The 27,432-nt window shown below is 41.5% G+C and overlaps 2 protein-coding genes across 2 annotated transcripts in view; both read right to left on the bottom strand.

The window, feature by feature from the left end:
• LOC115178401 (uncharacterized) overlaps window positions 1-8,245 on the bottom strand; it is a 17,235-nt gene extending 8,990 nt beyond the window's left edge. Inside the window, exons 1-3 of the mRNA XM_029739577.1 lie at window positions 8,161-8,245; window positions 6,703-6,845; window positions 5,198-5,308 (exon numbers count right to left, since the gene is read on the bottom strand). Of these exons, the coding sequence (XP_029595437.1) occupies window positions 5,198-5,308; window positions 6,703-6,833 (242 nt within the window). The 5' untranslated portion in view covers window positions 6,834-6,845; window positions 8,161-8,245. The remainder of the gene's footprint in view (window positions 1-5,197; window positions 5,309-6,702; window positions 6,846-8,160) is intronic.
• Window positions 8,246-13,011: 4,766 nt separating this feature from the next.
• LOC115178422 (immune-associated nucleotide-binding protein 3-like) lies at window positions 13,012-21,237 on the bottom strand. Its single transcript, XM_029739603.1, has 7 exons — window positions 21,157-21,237; window positions 20,201-20,340; window positions 19,886-19,987; window positions 18,041-18,136; window positions 17,354-17,642; window positions 15,351-15,459; window positions 13,012-15,222 (listed from the first exon to the last, which is right to left on the bottom strand). Exons 2-7 carry the CDS (start codon window positions 20,329-20,331, stop codon window positions 14,339-14,341), a joined length of 1,611 nt encoding a protein of 536 aa, XP_029595463.1. The 5' UTR covers window positions 20,332-20,340; window positions 21,157-21,237; the 3' UTR covers window positions 13,012-14,338.
• Between the last annotated feature and the right edge of the window lie 6,195 nt (window positions 21,238-27,432).

Raw genomic sequence — 27,432 nt, 5'->3', positions numbered from 1 at the left:
TATTTCTTTGGTTCCTCAATATACATTTACCATATTACAATGTAGACTATGTGTTACAGCACTACTTTTGGTGTCCCCCTCAGGAATTGCTCTTGAGAAAATTTCATGTAATTGTCCCCTCCAAAGTTGATATCAGATTTTCGCCCCTGGGTGCGCCAAGCTTGTAGTGTCATACCCAAGAAGACTCGATGCTGTAATCGCTGCAAAGGTGCTTTAACAAAGTACTGACTAAAGGATCTGAATACTTATGTAAATGTAATATAAAAAAAAAATTGAGGGATAAGTTAGCAAAAACTTTTTTTTATCGTCATTATGGGGTATTGCGAGTAGATTGATGAGGATATAAAAAAAAAAAAAAAAAAAAAATCAACATTAGAATAATGTCAAGAAACAAAATGTGGAAAAGGTCAAGGGGTCTGAATACTTCCGGAGGCACTGTAGGCCTACAACAAGAATACCATCCGTCCCGTCTCTCGTTTAATTTTACCCTCTTCAGAGTAGTAAATAAATAAGCAAATTCTTGATTTTTTTTACCCCTTTTTCATGGTATCCAATTGGTAGTTACAGTCTTGTCTCATCGCTCCAACATGGACTCGGGAGAGGCGAAGGTCGAGAACACTGCACCACTCGGGAGGCACATAAATAAGCAATTTCAAGTATTTTGCTCTATACCATCCGATCCAGAGCGCAGTTTATTAACGATGGAACAGACGGTTGGTTGTTGGTTACCTCTTTAGTTTACGTCTGAATACTGCAATTAAACATTTCCCGAGTAGACAATATTGCATTTAAACATAATACATATTTTCATAACCATTGCATAATACATTCTTTAACTTTTCTGGTAATGATGGATTCATATTCCCAAAGTAGCTGTAGCCTACACCAAATTACCTTTCAAGTGTGTATTTCAAGTAGCTCTATGCATCAGAAAGGATGCGTGGTTTATAACATACAGTAGAATTTAACAGGTGAACAGACAGTTGATCTTTTGCATTGAAGTGTGTATGGCTACCACATTTCCCTCATTAAAATGCAAATCAATTTATAACATTTTTGACATGCGTTTTTCTGGATTTTTTTGTTGTTATTCTGTCTCTCACTATTCAAATAAACCTACCATTAAAATGATAGACTGGTAATTTCTTTGTCAGTGGGCAAACGTACAAAATCAGCAGAGGATCAAATACTTTTTTTCCTCACTGTATGGCATGCAAAGTTTATAAATCTCAATATTTTTGTACATGCACAGTATTTTCAGAAATGACACACGCAGATATTTACGCAGGAGATATAAATGAGGCCCCTGGACCCAGGGAATGAATGAGGGCCCATCAGGGGTGTGTGCTTAGCCCCCTCCTGTACTCCCCATTTACCCAAGACTGTGGGCCACGCAAGACTTCAACTCTATCATCAATGGCAGTGTGGTGGACAACAACCTCTCCTTCAACGTCAGTAAGACCATGAAGCTGATCGTGAACTACAGGAAACAGGGGGGTGCACAGTGGAGAGGGTCAAAAGCATCAAATTCCTTGGAGTCTACATCACTGAGGACTTACAGGTAACATGGTCACCAGCACAGTCGTGAAGAAGTCTCTTCTCCCTCAGGAGTCTGAAACTACCTGCAGCATTGAGAGCATCCTGACTGGTTCTATCACCAACTGGTATGGCAACTACACCGCCCTCGACTGGAAGACAAACTGTTTCCATTCTCCCGTCCAGCAGGCAGTACTGGTGCATCAAGACTCAGACAAACAGACTCCTAAAGAGCTTAAATCCCATGGCCAGAAGACTTAAATGGCTAACTACTGCTCTCACTCTCCCACAGACTAGCCACACGGACTCTATGCCCATCCACAGGTCTCTACCCACTCAGACACACAACCTTCCCTGTCCCTCTTAGTCACATACACACCCACAAACCCACGCTCCTGCTAAAATGTTTATTGATTAGATGTATTACAACCATTACACTGCTATTCATAGATACTAATAATAAATGGCAATCAATCTATTTTATCCTGCTACTAGTCACTATTACTCCTGTTTACATGTAAATATTACCGTTAGTGGGCTGCCGAGTGGCGCAGCGGTCTAAGGCACTGCATCTTAGTGCAAGAGGTGTCAGTGCAGTCCCTGGTTCAAATCCAGGCTGAATCACATCCGGCCATGATTGGGAGTTCCAATTGGCCCAGCGTCGTCTGGGTTTGGCAGGCTAGCCACACGGCCTATGCCCATCCACAGGTCTCTACCTGGTCTCTACCTGTATGCCGTCATTGTAAGTAAGAGTTTGTTCTTAACTGACTTGCCTAGTTAAATAAAGATAACATTTTAAAAATATATGTTTTTTTATATTACCATAAATATTTATCTATTCCTGTTACTAGTCACTTTTCAGCCCTGTTTACACTTTTCAGTCATGTGACTTTTAAACAGATAGGCAATAGCTGCCCACCTCCAACAGGACTACAGTTGAAGTCAGAAGTTTACATACACTTAGGTTGGAGTCATTAAAAAAAACGTTATTCAACCACTCCACACATTTCTTGTTAACAAACTATAGTTTGGCAAGTCGGTTAGGACATCTACTTTGTGAATGACACATGGGAAAATCAAAAGAAATCAGCCAAGACCCCAGATAAAAAAAATGGTACACCTCCACAAGTCTGGTTCATCCTTGGAAGCAATTTCCAAATGTCTGAAGGTACCACATTCATCTGTACAAACAATAGTACGCAAGTATAAACACCATGGGACCACGCAGCCGTCATACCGCTCAAGAAGGAGACGCGTTCTGTCTCCTAGAGATGAACGTACTTCGGTGCGAAAAGTGCAAATCAATCCCAGAACAACAGCAAAGGACCTTGTGAAGATGCTGGAGGAAACAGGTACAAAAGTATCTATATTCACAGTAAAACGAGTCCTATATCGACATAACCTGAAAGGCCGCTCAGCAAGGAAGAACCCACTGCTCCAAAACCGCCATAAAAAGCCAGACTACAGTTTGCAACTGCACATGGGGACAAAGACCATACTTTTTGGAGAAATGTCCTCTGGTCTGATGAAACAAAAATAGAACTGTTTGGCCATAATGACCATCATTATGTTTGGAGGAAAAAGGGGGAGGCTTGCAAGCCGAAGAACACAATCCCAACTGTGAAGCACGGGAGTGGCAGCATCATGTTGTGGGGGTGCTTTGCTGCAGGAGGGACTGGTGCCCTTCACAGAATAGATGGCTACATGAGGAAGGAAAATTATGTGGATATATTGAAGCAACATCTCAAGACATCAGTCAGGAAGTTAAAGCTTGGTCGCACATGGGTCTTCCAAATGAACAATGACCCCAAGCATACTTCCAAAGTTGTGGCAAAATGGCTTAAGGACAACAAAGTCAAGGTATTGGAGTGGCCATCACAAAGCCCTGACCTCAATCCTATAGAAAATGTGTGGGCAGAACTGAAAAAGCGTGTGCGACAAGGACGCCTACAAACCTGACTCAGTTACACCAGCTCTGTCAGGAGGAATGGGCCATAATTCACCCAACTTATTGTGGGAAGCTTGTGGAAGGCTACCCAAAACGTTTGACCCAAGTTAAGCAATTTAAAGGCAATGCTACCAAATACTAATTGAGTGTATGTAAACTTCTGACCTGCTGGGAATGTGATGAAAGAAATAACATTCTTAAAATAAAGTGGTGATCCTAACTGACCTAAGACAGGGAATTTTTACTAGTATTAAGTTTAAATGTATTTGACTAAGGTGTTTGTAAACTTCCGACTTCAACTATATATACACACACACTCACAGTTTCTTACCCACACACCCACAACATATGCCTATACATTAAATGTACTGTTAGATATCAATTATATGGCTAACTATCAGTAATATTAGGCTACAATTAGAGTTGTAGCTTGCCTCAGGTGATGAATTAGGGTGTTGTGTGCTCGTGGGAAATATGAAACTGGGAAGTCCATCATGAATGTGTTCACGTGCCTTTAAAGTCAGAAAAGTTCTTCAACCAATAAGATTTTATCTAGCTTGGTAAGGAAGCTAACATTGCTAATAATAAAGTTATTTACACATTGACATATGGTCAATCTAGCTACAGTGCCTTGCGAAAGTATTCGGCCCCCTTGAACTTTGACCTTTTGCCACATTTCAGGCTTCAAACATAAAGATATAAAACTGTAATTTTTTGTGAAGAATCAACAACAAGTGGGACACAATCATGAAGTGGAACGAAATTTATTGGATATTTCAAACTTTTTTTACAAATAAAAAACTGAAAAATTGGGCGTGCAAAATTATTCAGCCCCCTTAAGTTAATACTTTGTAGCGCCACCTTTTGCTGCGATTACAGCTGTAAGTCGCTTGGGGTATGTCTCTATCAGTTTTGATATTAAAAAAATCTAAATACTGTACCTAGTTTAACACAAAAGTCTAGTACACTTCTTTCTTAATGGAACACAGAATGGCTTTATAAGATGAGGCTACTCATTTTTTATTGCGTGACCCCACAGTAATTGTGATGTGACCAAATCATGGGCTGGTGCCACCATTGGAACATGTTCTTACACATAGAATAGAACAATTTCCCCAGTTTGGAAATACTCATGTTACTAAATGTAAAAAAATGCTATATTAGATGAACGTTTCTAAACGTTTTAAAATATGTCTGGGTGTTAGGCTATAAATTAAAATAATCCAAAAGCAATCAAAATGTAATAGAATTATGTTAATCATTTTGAGTAATCCAAAGTAGTATGTTACTGATTACTTTATTTTTCATGTAACTAATCACAAACGGATTAGATTTTTCAAGTAATTATCCAAACCCTGTCTACATGTACAAATCTACCTCAATTACTCCGATATCCCTTCACAATGTACATTTGGTAGTGGCACTGACCCTGTATGTAGCTTACACTGTCCTGTTTTATTTTTCCTTTCTTATTTCAGTTTTTTTGTTGCAATATCTTGATATTGAATACTGCACTGTTGGGAAGGTCTTGCAAGTTAAACATTTCACTGTACTTATGCATGTGAGAAATAGAACTCGAAACGTCAAATGCACCACTGAGAATTAATATAGGAAACAACTGAGTGACGTAATCAATGGCTTCAAGAAGTCTGATTAATTAATGTCCCTGAGTAATGATAAAATGAATACAAGACAACATTTCAGAAGACTCACCAGAGGTCATCAGAGGTGGGACAGACACCGTTGAAATGTAGTGGAAGACTCATGGATTTCTCGCTCTTCATGGACTGACAGTCAGGAACAGGTGGTTCTGGCTGTTCTTCCCTGATAAACACAGCATAACATTTTCAATTCCAACTAAGCTTAACTTTTTGTTGTTGATAACCCCCTATAAAGGACGCTGTTCGAGCTATCATCCTTCAGGGGGTTGTAAAGAGTTTAAAGGGCAATTCCGCCACTATTCAACCTCATTCATCATCTCCAGCACCAAAACAATGTCTACATACTCACCAACCAGTTTATTAGGTACACCAACCCGTTCACAAAAATGGATCGCTCCTAGTTACTGTTCGATTGAACGTTAGAATGTGCAAAACCAGTGACATAAGCGACTGAGCTTGGTATGATCGTCGGTGCCAGGCGAACCAGATCCAGTATCTCAGAAACGGCCGCCCTCCTGGGCTTTTCACGCGCATGACAGTGTCTAGGGTTTACAGAGAACGGTGTGACAAACTAAAAACATCCAGTCAGCGGCAGTCCTGTGGGTGAAAACAGCTTGTTGATGAGAGGTTGACGGAGAACGGCAAGAATCACACAAGCAAAAAAATCGGGCCACAAACAGACAAATAACAGCGCAGTACAGTGTGCAGAACGGCATCTCGGAACGCACAACTTGTCAATCCTTGTCACAAATGGGGTATTGCAGCAGACAACCATCAGCTAAAAACAAGAAGAAGCGGCTCCAATTGGCACGCGATCAACAACACTGGACAATTGAGGAGTGGAAAAAGATTGCCTTGTCTGACGAATCCCGGTTCCTGTTTTGTCATGCTGACAGCAGAGTCAGGATTTGGCATAAGCAGCATGAGTCCATGGACCCATCCTGCCTGGTGTCAACGGTACAGGCTGGTGGCGGTGGTGTACCTCCATCCAATCTGCAGCAATTGTGTGATACCGTCACATCAGCATAGACCAACAGCCTTGTGGAACTTTTACGACTTGTAGAATCCCTGCCCCGAAGTATTCAGGCGACGGGGATCTGAAACGGTACTATCTGAGTGTACCTAATAAACGGATAGGTGAGTGTGTGAAAACAGCATGTTTCTATGATCTGTGGTTAAAAAGATAAGGTCGTAAAATAAATGCTTCTCTGTGACATCACAGGGTAGGATTCAAATATAAAAAAACTGATTTTTCAAACCTGCAACGAGTTTAGCTCAAGGGAGGGTATTATCTTGCTCCCCATGTCACATCGAAACTGTGTTTGAAAAAAACGTAATTATTATTTTTTTTTTACTTTTTAACTTTAGAATTTTTCACATAATATGAAGATAATGTTATTGAGCTGGATATAATGAAAATGAGGTTGAAAACTGGTGGCATTGCCCTTTAAGTAGTTTGACAATTTTAAAAACACAAATAGCAAGCACAGTGACTCAAGAGTGCTACAAAAACCCACAATACCATAACAAATTAACATATTATTAAATATAGATCACCTTATTCCATCTGAGCTCTCGTTAGCATCAAGGTATGGCAGTATTTTTTGTGCTTCCTCTGCGGAGCCTCCTTTATATTCACGTTCAGCATCAAGCACGTTTCGCATCGAGAGTTTCAAGGAAGTAGCCATTTTACAATGTAACTGTAGGTTGTGAATGCACAAACACACAAAAAAACATTAAAAGGTAGAACAACTGAAATAAACAATCAAATTTAGTGTACCAAGTATTTTAGAGTAGTAAACCAATTATTAAGGCATTGTAAAAAGAGGCATTGTAACTGTAAAAGAGGCATTGTAACTGTAAAAGAGGCATTGTAACTGTAAAAGAGGCATTGTAACTGTAAAAGAGGCATTGTAACTGTAAAAGAGGCATTGTAACTGTAAAAGAGGCATTGTAACTGTAAAAGAGGCATTGTCAAAAGAGCAGTCCACAACTCCCTTTTAGACAATTCTGTGCCCATCTACACTGCGTTCAGAAAGTGTTTTAGAAAGTGTTTTAGATTTTGTGTGGTTCAGTTGGTACCCATTTAACCTTTTGCATGTAAAAAAACAGAATCACCACTGAATCACCAGTGCACATGCTGCCACTGTTTTGAACAGGTTTACCAACTATTTAGGACGAGCAGCCAGCTCAAAAGCAAGAGCGCTGGTGAGTGTGGCTCAGTTGGTAGAGCTTGGCGCTTGCAACGCACAAATTGTGGGTTTGATTCCCATGAGGGACCTGTACGAAAATGTATATACTCACACCTGTAAGTTGCTCTTGATAAGTGTCTCTGCTAAGTGACGGAGGTGATATGATCCTTGACTAGTCTCTCAAAGCACTTTATGATGACAGAAGTGAGTGCTACGGGGCGATAGTCGTTTAGCTCAGTTACCTTCCAGAAGTTGTATTACAGCCTGAATTCAAAATGTAATAAATATATGTTTTTTTCTCACACAGTTTTGAGATATTCATGGTATTTTTAATGACTATGGTAAATCAGGTTCCAGAAAATCTAGAACCACAGCCACTCCGTAGAAGCTGACGGAGAATGGCTTTGTGTCCGTGGTTGCACCTTTGCAATGCAGAAAACCGCTCGTTAACCCAAACGGTTCAAAACTAAATACCCATTTTACCATAGTTAAATGTTTTTCTTTCTGGCACATATTCTCTGGACACTCTTAAAGGGGTACAAACAAATTAACCTTCATGAGGAACTATGAAAATATTTCAAATAAACCTTACAACTCGAGTTTATCAATGAAAATAGATGATTTGTAGAATGTTGTTTTGTTAAAGACAAATTCAACGAGTTAAAGCAAGGTCCAGTAGGTGTAGATTCTGCACCACGTGCTATTGTTTGGTAAACTGCTATTAATATAACCAATTCATCGAAAAAATAAAAGGTAAACCTATAGGATAAGAAAGACTAACATACACTATGACTGTACTGAGTTTTTTAAATAATGTAAATACCTTAGAACTCCTGTGAATCTTGAATTACCCTGCTGTGTAGGCTATCGCCGTTGTCACACACAACTTTTAGAACAGGATGTTGTTATTTCCTGTTTTCTTTATGAAGTATGTGTGCAGTGGGGGCCTCTGATTGGTTTAATAACCTGGACGGTGGAGGGGGTTGGCATGGTTGGCATATTGTCAACAAAGCAGCACAAATATTATAGCCAAGATTTCAAATTACAGGTACTTTCTTTGGTTAGATACAGTATATAAAGCGATCTGTGCATTTGAACAACAGCATAAATACACCTATTTAACCTATTGCATATAAAAAACAGAATCACCACTGAATCACCAGTGCACATGCTGCCACTGTTTTGAACAGGTTTACCAACTATTTAGGACGAGCAGCCAGCTCAAAACCAAGAGCGCTGGTGACTGATTGATTGATGAAGGAAAAACGCAAAAAGCACAGATGTGTTAAGGGTGGGATCTGAACCTGGGTTCCCCACAGTAGAAACCAATGTCTTAAAGGAGCAATATGCGGAAATCACACCAACATTTCCTGGTTGCTAAAATTTGGATAGTTCAAGTAATTTCAGTTTACGTGACAAAACAAGCAGTCATTGAGTAGGTTACATGCACACAATCTACTGGCCATGGTGAATCCCTACAACATACATCCTCTTATATCCTAGATCCCTTTCCTCCTATCCTATATCCCTTTCCTCCTATCCTAGCTCTCTTTCCTTTCATCATTTCTTAGCTTCCTTTTGGCCAGTATCACCTGACGCCAGTAATGAAAATAAAAGGCTTGAAGATCATGCAGGTAGTTATGAAAGGCACCACACTCTGCAATCCTGCAGCTTAGTTAAAGAAAACAGAACTTCAACCTCTTTTCTTCCGACTCTTTTCCTCCCCTGGTGGCATGAACACGGTCTATGGAGTCATTCCACCACCAAAAAAACGTTTGATTTCACCTAATTTTAACATTCTGTCATAAAGAGCACATGTTTTTCCATCTCAAGAGGTTAAATAAAAACATGACTATAGTAATTGCCTATTAAAAGTGCCAAATAAAGTAACAGGGTTGACGATTTATTTTTTAAATCAAACTATAAATCCCCTTAAGACATGGGGAATGGAAGATTGTTGTGTGCAACATGGAGTGGCAATTGAATGCAAGCTTCACATGGGTAACAGTTGGCGTTATACTCAACCCACTCAATTTTCCACCACAAAACAGCAGTACATTTACAAAAAGAGTAGAACCAGCTCACCTGCTTTTACTCTATGATTTGACTATTAGATGTTCACTGTTTCTTTTGAAAACATATTTAACGGAATAGTTTCAACATATTAAAACAAGAGTTCAGTTCACGTAACAGGGTTGACCTTAAAATGAGGGGGCAGACATAAATTAATCACATGAAATAAATAATCATCTTTAGAAATTACTTTGTCAAAGCAACAAAATAACTTGGGCTTTACAATGATGGTGAAACTGATGGTGAAAATGTTGGGAATAACTGGATTAAAATCTTTCTAGAAGTGACACAGGGGGAGGGACAAGTCAAAATGTACAATTTTGGCACCTTAGTAAGGCATTATTTATATAAAAAATAGATTGATTGAATTCTCCATTTAGTCTATATTAAAGGGCACTTTATTTAATATAACTGGCTTTTCTAATCCAATATTGGTGTCACGTTCGTCGTAAGGATGGGACCAAGGCGTAGCGGGAATATGTATTCTCATCTTCTTTATTGAGAAAAAAAACAAAATAAACACTTAAACAAAAACAACGACGAAGAAACAGTCCTGTGAGGCACACAGCTACACTTGGAACAATTACCCACAAAAACCCATGAAAAAAACACCCCTACTAAATAGGACCTTCAATGTGAGGCATCGAGGAACAGCTGCCTCCAATTGAAGGTCAACCCAATAAACTAAACATAGAAATAGAATGACTAGACCCCCTGCCACGTCCTGACCAAACTACAATAACAAATAACCCCTTTACTGGTCAGGACGTGACAGTACCCCCCCCCCCCCAAAGGTGCAAACCCCGGATGCACCTCAAACAAAAACCACAAAAATAAACACCAAAACAAAACAATCCCAAACTAAAGGGAGGGAAGGGAGGGTGGCCACCGTCACTGACGGTTCTTGTGCTACACCCCCCCTCCCCAATCCTCCACTATGGAGGTGGCTCAGGCTCCGGCCTTAGTCCCCAACCTAACCTGTCCACCCCCGCTGAAGGCTCAGGGCTAAGGCGCGTCGCTGGAGACCTCGGACTGGAGGGCAACTCTGGCTGCGCCGGCTCCGGACTGGAGGGCGACCCTGGCTGCGCAGGCTCCGGACTGGAGGGCGACCCTGGCTGCGCAGGCTCCGGACTGTGGGCCATCTCCGGACTGTGGGCCGTCTCGGCAGGCTCCGGACTGTGGGCCGTCTCGGGACTGTGGGCCGTCTCGGCAGGCTCCGGACTGTGGGATGTCGCCGGAAGCACTGGACGGGGCACTGTCGCCGGAAGCTCTGGACGGGGCACTGTCGCCGGAAGCTCTGGACGGGGCACTGTCGCCGGAAGCTCTGGACGGGGCACTGTCGCCGGAAGCTCTGGACGGGGAACTGTCGCCGGAAGCTCTGGACGGGGAACTGTCATCGGAAGCTCTGGACAGGGACTGCGCTCTGAAGGCCTGATGCGTGGGGCTGGCTTTGGAGGCGCCAGACTATTTTCACGCACCACAGGGCTAGTGCGAGGAGCAGGAGCAGGACGAACTGGACTGGGCTGACGCACTGGAGGCCTAGTGCGTGGGGCTGGTACTGGAGCTACCAGACTGGAGACACGCACCTCAAGGCTAATGCGAGGAGCAGGAACAGGACGTACTGGACTGGGCTGACGCACTGGAGGCCTGGTGCGTGGTGCTGGCTTTGGAGGCGCCAGACTAGAGACACGCACCTCAGGGCTAGTGCGGGGAGCAGGAACTGGATACACTGGGCCATGAACAAGCACTGGAGATCTGGAGCGCACAGCCTGCACCACCCGTCCTGGCTGGGTAGTAACAGTAGCCCTGCACGGGTGGATTGCTGGCACAGGGCGAACTGGGCTGTGCAGAGGCCTGATGGCTGCCGTGCGTAGAGCAGGCGCAGGGTAGCCTGGGCCTAGGAGACGTACTGGTGGCCAGATGTACTGCGCAGGCATTCTCCTACCTGGCTGGATGCCCACTCTAGCACGGCACTTGCGAGGGGCTGGAATCGCTCTCACCGGACTGTGTGTGCGCATGGGCGAGATCGTGCGCACTTCCGCATAGACCGGCGCTCTCATGAGCCGCTGCTCCCCATAATAAGCACGGGGAGTTGGCTTAGGTCTACCGCCTGACCTAGCCAATCTTCCCGTGTGCCCCCCCCAAAAAATGTATTGGGGCTGCCTCTCCACCTCCACCTGCTTCCCAGGCAGGCTATTGCAATGGTCCAGTAGCTGTTCCCACGTCCAGTCTATCCTTGCCTCTAATACCTCCAGCGACCAGGATGCCATCACCTCCCGAGCACGCTGCTTGCTCCACTCCTGGTGCTGCTCCCTTCTTTCCCTGGCCCAGGATCCTTGCTCCTCCTGGGCCCGCTGCTTGGTACGTTGGTGGTGGGTAGTTCTGTCACGTTCGTTGTAAGGATGGGACCAAGGCGCAGCGGGAATGTGTATGCTCATCTTCTTTATTAAGAAGAAGACCAAAATAAACACTTAAACGAAAACAACGACGAAGAAACAGTCCTGTGAGGCACACAGCTACACTTGGAACAACTACCCACAAAAACCCATGAAAAAACACCCCTACTAAATAGGACCTTCAATTAGAGGCAACGAGGAACAGCTGCCTCCAATTGAAGGTCAACCCAATAAACTAAACATAGAAATAGGAAGACTAGAACGAACATAGAAATATACTAACATAGAACATTAACCAAAAAACCCTGAAACACATAAAACAAACACCCCCTGCCACGTCCTGACCAAACTACAATAACAAATAACCCCTTTACTTGTCAGGACGTGACAATTGGTGCACAATTTCTACTTAAGATGGTTGGGGTTCGTTCATTGTTCCTTGTCAATCATTGGCTCATTGGTGAAATTAGCATTCTGACAATATCTTTAATTAAATAATTCATTCATTTATTAATGCAATTGCAGACAGAAGTTGACAACAGGAACATAGCATGCATGTTTCCGAGTAACTTCTGCAAAATAGAAAAGGTCCCAAGTTGCTTTTATCATGCTTGTAGTCAACCCCTTGTGATGTCACTGCCTACGTCATTAACTTCTACTCATGAGATCAAAACCATGCCTACACAGCTATATAAACAAGACTTTTAGTGTTATATAAAAGCTTAGCAGTAAATGTCCGAGTTGATTTATAGTGGAATGTCTGATTAGTCTCTAATCTAGTAAAAACTCCCCTGCAGAGTTCTGTCTTCACAGTCACACATTTCCCAGACAGTTTATTTATGAGGCAGAGAGACTAGAAAACAACTGTGGAACAATATTAAACCTTTATAATGAATATATATATATATTGTTTATCTGTAGTCTAGGACCCAATAAATGTAAGGAGGGCGGGGTCTTATAACCCCTCCCCTTCTATTAATACAACATAAGCATAATCAATTATTATAATACACCAAACATTTGGTACAGCCCCCATCATGACCCCTAGTTGAACCCCTGACAAGATATCAAAGGGACGCAAAAGGCACTCTTATTGTGAAACAACCCAGTAACTAGCTGGCCTCTGGCACTGAGCAGTTCCCGGTAGTAGCTTAGCCAACTGCGCCTCACTGATGTGGTACAAAATGCATAACTGATCTTTTACATTGATGTTCTGACATTGGTTTTATTAAAGGACATTTAAACTGGGTCCAGCACTTCATGAGACACAGCTACAGTATAGTGAATTTCCAGGCCCAGTTAATATAACATTGAAAATACTGCACCAAACAAATCCCAACACAGCTATATGATGATTCAACTGTATTCCTTGACCATTTTGACCTTTATATTGCATAATACATGACACTGCATTATATGTTCACCCATTGGAGAAAGTGCAGGTATCTTATATTTCTCTAAACACCAGGTTATAATGGGAGATAGGTTCTTAAAGAATATATAAAACCACTTCTAACAATTAATCAATGAAATCAATTAATAAATTAACTTATCATTTTCATCTGCAAACTTGTTTTGTTTTCAGAGGTCACCCTGATTTACAATAAGAGATGATGATTGAAGAGACTCACTCATGTTCAGATGATGATTGAAGAGACTCACTCATGTTCAGATGATGATTGAAGAGACTCACTAATGTTCAGATGATGATTGAAGAGACTCACTAATGTTCAGATGATGATTGAAGAGACTCACTAATGTTCAGATGATGATTGAAGAGACAAACTAATGTTCAGATGATGATTGAAGAGACTCACTAATGTTCAGATGATGATTGAAGAGACTCACTAATGTTCAGATGATGATTGAAGAGACTCACTAATGTTCAGATGATGATTGAAGAGACTCACTAATGTTCAGATGATGATTGAAGAGACTCACTAATGTTCAGATGATGATTGAAGAGACAAACTAATGTTCAGATGATGATTGAAGAGACTCACTAATGTTCAGATGATGATTGAAAGGACTCCCTAATGTTCAGATGATGATTGAAGAGACTCACTAATGTTCAGATGATGATTGAAAAGACTCACTAATGTTCAGATGATGATTGAAGAGACTCACTAATGTTCAGATGATGATTGAAGAGACAAACTAATGTTCAGATGATGATTGAAGAGACAAACTAATGTTCAGATGATGATTGAAGAGACTCACTAATGTTCAGATGATGATTGAAGAGACAAACTAATGTTCAGATGATGATTGAAGAGACAAACTAATGTTCAGATGATGATTGAAGAGACTCACTAATGTTCAGATGATGATTGAAGAGACTCACTCATGTTCAGATGATGATTGAAGAGACTCACTAATGTTCAGATGATGATTGAAAGGACTCACTAATGTTCAGATGATGATTGAAGAGACAAACTAATGTTCAGATGATGATTGAAGAGACTCACTAATGTTCAGATGATGATTGTGAATACCAAATGAAGAGACTCCCTAATGTTCAGTTTAGTATCATTAAAGGACAATTAGTATGATCATTGTGATCACTGTTACTCCTACATACATTTTTGAGCCTGAGACTTTCAATGCCAGATTATCAATGACCTTCCTCCCTTCATCTTCCCCCTCACAGACTTTTCTCTCTTCAGTCTCCCTCTTTTTCTCCTCCTCCTCTCTTATTGTTGCTATGGCTGCATCCCTCTTTTTCTCCTCCTCCTCTCTTATCATTGCTATGGCTGCATCCCTCTTTCTAACCTCCTGTTCCAGTATCTTTCTCAGAGCCTCCTCCCTCCTCCTGATCTCCTCTCTCCTCCGGGTCAAGATGTTGGTCACATGATAGTATCCCCTATTCTCATTCAATAACCCATCTATCTTCTCCAGCAGCTCTGTGACCTGAGTGAGGTCATTCTTTTCTTTGTTATTGAAGACGTGATGTCTACCACCACACATACTGAGAAGCTTTAGGGAATCACTATTGTCCATTAGATACTCCTCCACTGGTTTCCCTTCTAGCTGGTCTCCACCAGTGAACAGCACAATGGTGTATTTAAGGGCCTCCTCCGCAAAGTTCTCATTCATCCATTTGACAGTTCTCTTCTCCTCTTCTGTACACCAACTGCACAACCTGATCACCAGCAGGAACACGTGAGGTGTTGAGATGTTGATGCATTGAGCTACTTTACCTGCAAGTTCCTCAGATGACAACACATCTGGGGTGTTAATCATAGTTATGTTATTTTGGCCCACAACAGCATCTTGTTCCTCACACTGTAGCCCATACGAAGGTGAAGCCTCCACTTTAAAGGCCTCTCTTCCCAGGATGGTGTTTCCTGATGCTCTCTTCTCTGATCCAGTCTTCCCCAGCAGAACAATCCGTTGCTGAAATCCCACCTCAGACCCTGCAAAGATGCAGGACATTTAAAATAGGTTAAAAAAGGTTAAAAGGTTAAAATATGTTCAATAGAATAAGTGAATAACATTAATACTGGAACAAAATGAGAAATAAAGAGAAAATGAGTAAACTCACCGTGTACAGTGACACACAATTGTGTATAACATGCAAGTCCTACCAGGGCAAGTACCAGAATGAGAATCCCCAGAAGACTGAAGAAGAAGGCTGTTTTCCATGAGCAGACCTACGAAGGAGAGTCATGGAACTACAGTGAGGGAAAAAAGAATTTGATCCCCTGCTGATTTTGTACGTTTGCCCACTGACAAAGAAATGGTCAGTCTATAATTTTAATGGTAGGTTTATTTGAACAGTGAGAGACAGAATAACAACCAAAAAATCCAGAAAAACGCATGTCAAAAATGTTATAAAATGATTTGCATTTTAATGAGGGAAATAAGTATTTGACACCTCTGCAAAACATGACTTAGTACTTGGTGGCAAAACCCTTGTTGGCAATCACAGAGGTCAGACGTTTCTTGTAGTTGGCCACCAGGTTTGCACACATCTCAGGAGGGATTTTGTCCCACTCCTCTTTGCTGATCTTCTCCAAGTCATTAAAGTTTCGAGGCTGATGTTTGGCAACTCGAACCTTCAGCTCCCTCCACAGATTTTCTATGGGATTAAGGTCTGGAGACTGGCTAGGCCACTCCAGGACCTTAATGTGCTTCTTCTTGAGCCACTCCTTTGTTGCCTTGGCCGTGTGTTTTGGGTCATTGTCATGCTGGACATGCTACCCATCCATGACCCATTTTCAATGCCCTGGCTGAGGGAAGGAGGTTCTCACCCAAGATTTTATGGTACATGGCCCCGTCCATCGTCCCTTTGATGCAGTGAAGTTGTCCTGTCCCCTTAGCAGAAAAACACCCCCAAAGCATAATGTTCCCACCTCCATGTTTGACGGTGGAGATGGTGTTCTTGGGGTCAAAGGCAGCATTCCTCCTCCAAACACGGCGAGTTGAGTTGATGCCAAAGAGCTCCATTTTGGTCTCATCTGACCACACCACTTTCACCCAGTTGTCCTCTGAATCATTCAGATGTTCATTGGCAAACTTCAGACGGGCATGTATATGTGCTTTCTTGAGCAGGGGGACCTTGCGGGCGTTGCAGGATTTCCGTCCTTCACGGCATAGTGTGTTACCAATTGTTTTCTTGGTGACTATAGTCCCAGCTGTCTTGAGATCATTGACAAGATCCTCCGGTGTAGTTCTGGGCTGATTCCTCACCGTTCTCATGATCATTGCAACTCGACGAGGTGAGATCTTGCATGGAGCCCCAGGCCGAGGGAGATTGACAGTTATTTTGTGTTTCTTCCATTTGCGAATAATCGCACCAACTGTTGTCACCTTCTCATCAAGCTGCTTGGCGATGGTCTTGTAGCCCATTCCAGCCTTGTGTAGGTCTACAATCTTGTCCCTGACATCCTTGGAGAGCTCTTTGGTCTTGGCCATGGTGGAGAGTTTGGAATCTGATTGATTGATTGCTTCTGTGGACAGGTGTCTTTTATACAGGTAACAAACTGAGATTAGGAGCACTCCCTTTAAGAGTGTGCTCCTAATCTCAGCTCATTACCTGTATAAAAGACACCTGGGAGCCAGAAATCTTTCTGATTGAGAGGGGGTCAAATACTTATTTCCCTCATTAAAATGCAAATCAATTTATAACATTTTTGACATGCGTTTTTCTGGATTTTTTGGTTGTTATTCTGTCTCTCACTGTTCAGATGAACCTACCATTAAAATTATAGACTGATCATTTCTTTGTCAGTGGGCAAACGTACAAAATCAGCAGGGTATCAAATACTTTTTTCCCTCACTGTACGTCATGTATATACTGTAGGTCACTATTAGGATTGCACATTTCTGGTAACTTTTCTCAAATTCACAGGTTTTCCAGTAATCTCAGTTGGAGGATTCCTGGAATCAGGAGGGAATAAGCAGGAAATCCAGAATCCTCATTTCTGGAAAACCGGGGAATTTAAGGAAAGTTACCATCATTTTGCAACCCTAGTCAATACCTTTCTTGACAATTTCTATCAGGGGACCAAATAGACATTTCACTGGAGAAGAACGAAACTCTACCTGAGTCACAGTTTGTTCTGTTTCAACATATGTTTCATGGACCTGATCATCTACATTTGGAATGGTTTTCCTTCCTTCAGTGGCCTCCACCAATGTGTGTTTCATCAGTCCTGGGGCCTGGTAGTGGTCTCTAACATGGTTCTCACAGAAAGTAGCCTTGCAATCCTGGCAGAACTTCACAGCTTCGTCGCTGCGCTGTACACATATAGTACAGTCCAGTCTGGTACAATGTACTATTCTGCTATCCTGCATCTGGCCTAAAGCAGGTAGAGGGTCCTCAACAGTAGGGCTGTAGAAAGGTTAAAGCTGAATGAAGTTACATGCACGTTTATAACACATGCACGTCCATAGCGAAGGATCAACAGCATTATGTTTTAACATTGTACATTTTTTACATTTGAGTGACTCACAGGACCAATTAGGGTTAAGTGCCTTGCTCAAGGGCACATCGGCAGATTGGTTGTTGGATTCGACCCAGAAACCTTTCAGTTACTGGCCCAAAGCTCTTAACCGCTAGGCAACCTGCCGCCTCATCATGGTACATGATAGTAGATAAGACAGCATTCAGTACTATGAACAACAAACACTTACACTATGGGAAATCAATAAATAGCTCAGGCTAGGATTCCTCATAACACCAAAACAAAGGCATATATCTGGTTTACATTATGGGCATACATACTGTACCTCTGATTCATATGAAGACCAGATCCATATAAATCAATCTCACTGTCTGCTGAGCCGACTGTATACACTGAGTACTCTGTCTCCACCTGCTGGCTCCTAGCAACAACAGAGAAAAAGAGAAGACCAGGGTCTGAAATGTTTGTCAAAAGTGGTTGGAAATCTAAAAAGTCATCAATGTTTTTTTTTTCTTCAGGAGAGTAGAGGTTTGCAGGTCGGTTTGTGAGCCATCTCTGTTATTAAAGTGAACAAAAAGAGATTGACTAATGTTTTACAGTGCATTCAGAAAGTATTCAGATCCCGACTTTTTCCACATTTTGTTACGTTTCAGGCTTTTTCTAAAATACATTTTTTTCCTCATCAATCTGCACACAACACCCCATAATGACAAAGCAAAAATAAGTTTTTAGAAATGTTTGCTAAATTATTAAAAATAAAAAACAGAAATACCTTATTTACATAAGTATTTTGACCCTTTGCTTTGAGACTCTAAATTGAGCTCAGGTGCATACTGTTTCCATTGATCATCCTTGCGATGTTTCTACAACTTGATTGGAGTCCACCTGTGGTAAACTCAATTGATTGGACATGATTTAGAAAGGCACACATCTGTCTATATAAGGTCCCACAGTTGACAGTGCATGTCAGAGCAAAACCAAGCCATGAGGTCAAAGGAATTGTCCGTAGAGCTCAGAGACAGGATTGTGTCGAGGCACAGATCTGGGGAAGGGTACCAAAACATTTCAGCAGCATTGAAGGTCCCCAAGAACACAGTGGCCTCAATCATTCTTAAATGGAAGAAGTTTGGAACCACCAAGAATCTTCCTAGAGCTGACCTTGGTCAGGGAGGTGACCAAGAACCCGATGGTCACTCTGACAGAGCTCCTGAGTTCCTCTGTGGAGATGGGAGAACCTTCCAGAAGGACAACCATCTCTGAGGCACTCCATCAATCAGGTATTTTATGGTAGAGTGGCCAGGCGGAAGCCATGCCTCAGTAAAAGGCACATGACAGCCCGCTTGGAGTTTGCAAAAAGGCACCTAAAGGATTCTTATACCATGAGAAACAAGATTCTCTGGTCTGATGAAACCAATATTGAACTCTTTGGCCTGAATGCCAAATGTCACTTCTGGAGGGAACCTGGCACCATCCCTATGGTGAAGCATGGTGGTGGCAGCATCATTTTGTGGGGATGTTTTTCAGCGGCAGGGACTGGGAGACTAGTCAGAATCGAGGGAAAGATTAACATGGCAAAGTACAGAGAGATCCTTGATGAAAACCTGCTCCAGAGTACTCCGGACCTCAGATTGGGGCAAAGGTTCACCTTCCAACAGGACAACGACCCTAAGCACACAGCCAAGAAAACACAAGAGTGGCTTTGGGACAAGCCTCTGAATGTCTTTGAGTGGCCCGCCAGAGCCCGAACTTGAACCCGATAAAACATCTCTGGAGAGACCTGAAAATAGCTGTGCAGCGAAGCTACACATCCAACCAGACAGAGCTTGAGAGGATCTGCAGAGAAGAATTGGAGAAACTCCCCAAATGGGGTGTGCCAAGCTTGTAGCGTCATGCCCAAGAAGACACAAGGCTGTAATTGCTGCCAAAGATGCTTCAACAAAGTACTGAGTAAAGGGCCTGAATACTTAGGTAATGTGATATCAGTTTTTATTTGTAATAACCTGTTTTTTATTTGTCATTATGGGATATTGTATGTAGATTGATGTGGGGGGGAACTATTTAATACATTTTAGAATAAGGCTGTAACATAATAAAATGTTGGAAAAGATCAAGGGATCTGAATACTTTCCAAATGCACTGTACATAAATATTTCAGAAGACAGCATCTCACCATTTCACAGAGGTACGGATTCCACCGTTGAACGTTATTGGTTGACACATGGACCGATCACTGTTCATGGTGTAAGGCACAGGTGTTTTTGGACTTCCTTCCCTGATACAAAAAGAATAAGATTTTCCACTATAGCTTGAGGTAAAATTGGTCCTACTTTATTTGGACATAACTGTTCATATTTAGAATGGAATACAATCACGAAACATGCAATTTTATAGCTACAAATGTTCTAAAACGTCTAGTTTTTCTATCAAATAATTCAATTGGTAACACTTCACTGACTATTGGTATTTAATCGGAAACTCCTCTTACCTCGTTTCATCCGAGCTCATGTTATCAGTTACTTGGGTTGGCAGCAATGTATCCGTTTTCCCTGGCACATAACCTCTATTTTCTCTATCTCTTAGCAAATCAATTGCTTGGTAATCAGGATTGGCAGCCATTGTATGACGCTATGATACAAAGTACAAAAATGGGCACAAACACAAACAAGAGTGAAAAGGCACTATTGATAGAATGTGTAATCTAGGCGCAGTAAGTAGCTTTTTGGGCGACGCAACCAAATTCACATAGAAATATGAGTTGTAGATCTGTCACTCTCATTGAAAGCATGTCTGAAAAGCGATAGATGCATTCTATGTACATCCGTTTCTATGCTTCCCGTTAAGTTTCATTTTTGGGTCTTTTAACTTTCGGTTTGGTACAACAGCTGAAAAATACTATATTTTGGGTTAATGAAAATGTTTCACAGCATTTAATAACGGCACATTGGATAGCTTGTTTTGTCACACAAACTGAAATAAAAGTAGAACCATTCGAATTTTAGCAACCAGAGCAATTTCTACATAGCTACCTATGACAGGTTTATAGTATTTGTCAACGTTTTGTTCAATTATTCTAGAGTGATTGCAATTTGATTCAACGTTATACAGTACAATTAGGGTGTACTTTGGTGATAAAATGTCACAAAATAGATTTTACGAAGACATATGTTTATTCACTTTCGCTAACATATCAAAATATTTTACTTTTTGTGGTAGTCATGTTCAAAGTTGTTTCCGCGGGTTGCAAAATTAGCATAACACGAGCTGAATTCAATGTAAAAGGCTTTGAAAATAAAAAGCTTGGTATACGCTCAGTGCTGTGTTGACATTTAACAGAGCTTGTGAGAAATCTTTTAAAAAGAACTGGAATGTCGAATTAATATGAAACGTGTATACAAAAATATGAAAATACATGTCATGTCTCAAAATCGATATTCATCTTACCTCTCTCTATATTATGTCCTGCTGACAAGAGAAGAACGATGACGAGATCAACGTGAAAGTGAGCCTGTCAAGTAAAAAAAGTCTGTCCCTCTAAATCTCTTCTTCTTCAGTATCATAGTGTTTGCACATTTTGTTTGTGAATGCGGCCAACTACTGTTCGGGAGTGTGTTCAATCATGTTACATTTTGTGATACAAATTAAAAAAGGAAGGAAAATAAAATATTGCATCACCAACTAACCCTACACATATCACTATTTCATAAAAATACAAATAAAAAACACCAATCCATTCCACTACTTTGACCCTATATGCTAATGCCCCATGCCACCAGGCTGGGAGGACAGGCCACCACCACTAAACACACCCTGTAACTCTTCTGAAGCTCTACCGACGTACTTCTCTGCAGCTGCCACCACAACATCTATTTTCTGTGATATACATTCCATTTCTGCGCTACAGTTGATAACCATTGCTATGAATGCTAAGAAGTCAACCTTACTGAAACATATCACTCGTTGGTCTATCCCTCTGTGCTGGCACAGATCTACTACTCACAGGGATCCTCTCAGGGTCCCTCACCGTTGACCCATCCTCCTCTACTTTCTTCGTATGCTGGGCCAGTGAAGAAAGTAGAGGATGCACTGCTCTGACTCGGGCCACCTCCACTTGCCACTCTCGCACCGGACACTTCCGATCCCCAGTAATATGGGCAACCCTACAGTTGACACACACAACTTTATCTACTGAAACTACACAATCTTTTGTCCCATGCCCTCCTGCACACTTCCCACATCTTGGATTCTCCCTCCTACACACTGCTGCAACATGACCATAAACGTTGCACCTGAAACACTGCAGTGGATTTGGTACAAAAGCTGTAACAGGATAACTGATAGAGTATATAACAGTGGAGGCTCCTCAGAGGAGGAAGGGGAGGACCATCCTTTTAGATAAAACTATACAAAATATATGAACATGTCACCAAATAATTGAATTAAACACACTGTTTTGCAATGAAAGTAGTTAGTTTCCGTCCTCCTCTGGGTACATTGGCTTCAATACAAAACCTAGGAGGCTCATGGTTCTCACCCCGTTCCATAGACTTACACAGTAATTATGACAATTTACGGAGGACGTCCTCCAAACTATCAGAGCTCTTGCAGCATGAACTGACATTTTGTCCACCCAATCAAAGGATCAGAGAATGAATCTAGTACTGGAAGCATAAACTACAACCAGCTAGCACTGCAGTGCATAAAATGTGGTCAGTAGTTAACAAAAAGAGAGAGAAAGACAATAGTTGAACAGTTTTGAATAAATAAATTTCTTCAAAAATTAAGGATAGCCATGATAGTGAGGGAGAGAGCTAACTATATTTCATAGTATTTTTTTCACATTCACTTACTTAGCTAGCTAGCTAGTTTAGTCTACTCAAACACCCGGCTCAAACAGAGAGGGACGCTGTGTTAGCTAGCTGGCTATGGCTATCAAACACTGGAACTCCTCAAGGTAAGCTTTTGGTTTTATACATTTATTGCCACCGGGGCCCGCCGGTGTAAATGCTAAACTGCTTGCTGACTGTACACTACACTACATGATTGTAGCGGGTTTACTAATGCATTAGTTCTATTAGTTATGTTGACTATGACGTTAGATAATATGGTGACAATGATGTAGGCTGTGTGTCGGTTAGCGGTTATGATTCGAAGGTTTGGCTTGGAATGTTTTTTTTCTCTCCTGGTCCCAGACAGCTGATGTGTTGTGCACTGAAGTCCACAAGCGAAGGGTAAAGGCGCAAAAGGAGGAAAGTGATCCAAGAAGGAATTAAAACGAGCAAAGTGATCATGCTGTTTGTATGCGGCTGCTATGAAAATGAACTGTATTTGCTTGTGATCAAGGGTGTATTCATTCTGCTGATTCTGTTGAAAAACGTTTCTTAAACGGAAGCAAACAAAACGGGGATAAACATACCTGAATTTGTCCAATAGAAACGTTATTTTGCAACTGATGGACTAATGATTACATCTTTGATCAGCTAGATGCAGGCAAGTGTGTGCAAGGCGTAATTGAATGTGTCACTGTCTGTCACTTCGATTACTAAAATGTATCTCGACCTGTTGTTGTAACAACCTCATGGTGGGTATAGGGAAAATTTGAGTGTCATGCCTAAACCTATAGATGTTACATTGAAATGGGTGAGTGGAATATGAATGACCGTCATCCAATGTACTGTAATAGAAATAAGGCCATGCTCATTAAAAAAAAACATCTTAAACGGCACCGACCGCCACTATATAATCCAACAATAATATCACTTGTTGAAGTGGGGAAGAGTTTGAATATATCCCTTTGTTATACTTAATCAACATAATATACATGTGTTTTTATTATTACCAGTGTATCCAATTACCACAGCTGGAATAATAATCAATACGGATAGTTCATTAAAATGATATGCAATTTAGGTATTGCTTCCTTAATATATCAATATATGTTATACCAAATCCAACAATGCAAAGCTTCAACTACTGTGTTGACAAAGTTCAACAGAAAATACTATCAGAGCTCAGGACAAGACCCAGATGCAGACAGTTCCAATCACAGAAGTTTATTTACAAAACAGGAGGCAAGCAAACGACAGGACAAGGGCAGGCAGAGGTCGGTAATCCAGGGCAGAGTCCGTAAAGTACAGAACGGCAGGCAGACTCTGGGCAGGCAGAGGTCGGTAATCCAGGGCAGAGTCCGTAAAGTACAGAACGGCAGGCAGGCTCTGGGCAGGCAGAGGTCGGTAATCCAGGGCAGAGTCCGTAAAGTACAGAACGGCAGGCAGGCTCTGGGCAGGCAGAAGTCGGTAATCCAGGGCAGAGTCCGTAAAGTACAGAACGGCAGGCAGGCTCTGGGCAGGCAGAGGTCGGTAATCCAGGGCAGAGTCCGTAAAGTACAGAACGACAGGCAGGCTCTGGGCAGGCAGAGGTCGGTAATCCAGGGCAGAGTCCGTAAAGTACAGAACGGCAGGCAGGCTCTGGGCAGGCAGAGGTCGGTAATCCAGGGCAGAGTCCGTAAAGTACAGAACGGCAGGCAGGCTCTGGGCACGCAGAGGTCGGTAATCCAGGGCAGAGTCCGTAAAGTACAGAACGGCAGGCAGACTCTGGGCAGGCAGAGGTCGGTAATCCAGGGCAGAGTCCGTAAAGTACAGAACGGCAGGCAGGCTCTGGGCAGGCAGAATGGTCAAAACCGGAAGAACTAGAAAACAGGGACTAAAGAGAACAGGAGTACGGAAAAACATGCTGGTAGGCTTGATGAGACAAGATGAACTGGCAACAGACAAACAGACAAATATTATGAAACATAGAGAATAAATATATATTTTTAAATGGGTATATTTTTTGGGGAAGCCTGGCTTCCCTTGGCGTCCATGAATACACGCCACTGTTCTGTAGACACACTGGACAGGACATGTCAGTGTAATACTGTGGCCTGGGCTTGGTAGGGGTTTCCTGCTCCGACTGATGCAGCTCCCACAAACAGCAAGGACATTCTCCTGGGGTGTAATCATTACAGAAACTGTTTACCATTTGAGAACCAAATGGAAGCGAAGAGAACAAAATGGGGAGGAACCTACCTGAATTTGTCCAATAGAAACTCTAGTTTGCGTTTTCCGTTTGGAGTAAACCGTTTCTGTTGCAAAATATTTTGCAACAGAAACGGTTTACTGGTTTTACACTGGTTTTAATTCATTACACCCACTCATATCATCCACAACATATCCATTGGAATTATGATAGAGAGAATGACAGAGATTTGTAAATCAAAGAACCCTTCCACAGTCATGCAAAATGTACTGCAGAATCCAGGAGGGGGGTTTAATCGAATAGACTCCCCTTAGGTGCCCCCTTCTCCCATCCCTGCGAAACCTGCGGGAGATAAAAGAAAGACCAGTTTAATGAATGTCAGTCTTTCCGCTTCAGTTTAACATTGATCCTAATAAATATATTTGTAATATCAATTGAATTAAATTAGAATTGTGTAATACTATTTAAATCTTGTGTTGAAACGTATAGACAGTGGGGAAACTGTGCAGTGCAGGTTATAAGAGTGCAATTTCCCCCACTGTTTTGATTCTGGGATGATGGGGAAAGCAAAATAATGAACAACATTACATTTCATAATGGTGGGAGCAAGTTTGGCAGCCAAATATAACAATTTTCATGTCAATATTACGGCTCATAACTTACATACTCTGATACAGTTGAAAAGGAGGCAAAGAGATATGATGCAAGGAATCTAAGAAAGATTCATTGAGATTGTATGTCCTCTCTCTCCCTCTGTTCTGTTCCAATTACCTCTCCCTTCCCCTTCCTTAACTGGTGTTGAGGTAATGCAGGGTTCTGCATTCTCCTCCCCGGCGACTGTGAATAAAATGAGAATATAAATGTGGGAAACATGGATGATTATGCACATAGTAACTAGATCTAGCTTGTCCCGCTGCCTCTGGCGGACTCACTAAACACAAATTCTTCTTTTATAGATTATGTCGGTGTTGGAGTGTGCCCCTGGCTATCCGTAAATAAAATAAAAAACAAGAAAATTGTGCCGTCTGGTTTGGAATAAGGAATTTGAAATGATGTATACTTTTACTTTTGATACTAAAGTATATTTGAGCAATTACACTTACTTTCTAAATGTATGTATATTTAAAAACAAATACTCAGACTTTTTTCACTGGAGTCAATTTCTATTCATATCTTTACTTTTACTCCATTATGACAACTGGGTACTTTTCCCACCACTTCTCTTACCTACCTCTCTTTATTGCCCGTTCTTTGGGATAGATGGATCTTTAGCGTTTCTTACTCTGATATAACAAAGCCTTGGTTTTCTATATCTTACTTCGTCATTGGCCTGATTACACAGGTAATCAAGGAAGATTGAACCATTTTGTGATGCTAGAATAATGTAGATAACGTTGGTTAGTGAACGCACAAGCACACACACAAAAAGCACCAACAAAAAGCCACAGCTACTGAAATTATTCATTTGAATTCAAGCAATTTCACAGTATGTACGTATTATTTTCAAAAGAAGTGCTCCTCACAGTACAATTTATTTTTTTAACCTCAACAAAACCTTATTTCTCAGACATAGCCTACAGTAAGTAGGCTACAGTTCTAGCTTGGACAAATTGTCTCACCTTTAGCAGAAGGTTTCATCAATTCATTTTAAATCTTTCCAATCATTCATTTGAGGACAATCTGCATGTCTAAGGAGCTAGTAATGTTATGCTTTCACTCAACCAATGTTAGTTTAGCCAGTACCACTGGTACAAATGCGCTACATTGTGGAAGAGGTGATAAGAATAATGAATTGAGGGTTATGCAGGCCTTCTGGACCGACTGTTTCCCTCTGATGATATGAACCTGGTTTTGAGGCCTTGAAACACAGACTTGATATGAACTTGGTAATGTCACTGCAAAATGTATTGATCCATTTATTAGTGTGTTGCTATTGGTATTTAAAAGAAATTGGAAAGGAACTGGTTCAAACAACAATTAACCGCAGCTGTGAAATGACATTGCAAATAAATTACAACATGGCTAAATTACCATGAAAATATATTACAACATGGCTAAATGATCTCTGCGAATTGGGATAAAAGCTGTATACAACTGCATCACACCCATTAAAATGATATGCTTATAGCAGGTTTTGATTCAACCTAGCTGTTCAATTTCTTTGTCCACTTCTATCATTGTGTGCTCAGTGTTGCCAACTCCTCAGTAAGGAAAGTAGCTATTGGCTGTCCTAAAAGTCGCTAAATGACGTCATCACCTAATGTGCATAATTGGCCATGTGCATGTAAGATGCCTGCAGAGAAGGTAGCAGAACCGGTGAAGACCAACGGTGTGACAAATGAAAGAGGGAAGATCATCACTGAAGTAGAGGATGATGAGGACAATCTCAGGTACTGAGGAGTAATAACCTATTGATTAGGATTGTCTATCACCCATTCTAATCTATTCAATGTCAAATGATGGATCATGATTCAGGGTTATTGGTGAGGTGGTCAAGGAAAACTTGGGGACCTAATAACAACAATTAGAAATGATAAGAATGATGGAGGGACTGTTTTCATTAGCCTGGTCCCAGATCTTTTGCGCTCTTGACAATTCGTTCTCAAGTTTGGCATGATAATGAGTAACAAGGAGTTGGCATGATGATGAGTAACAAGGAGTTGGTATGATGATGAGTAACAAGGAGTTGGCATGATGATGAGT

The sequence above is a fragment of the Salmo trutta genome, chromosome 38 (assembly GCF_901001165.1).
Source record: "Salmo trutta chromosome 38, fSalTru1.1, whole genome shotgun sequence".
NCBI lineage: Eukaryota > Metazoa > Chordata > Actinopteri > Salmoniformes > Salmonidae > Salmo > Salmo trutta.
The sequence above is the reverse complement of the archived record's forward strand: the minus strand, read 5'-3'. Positions and strand labels throughout refer to the sequence as shown.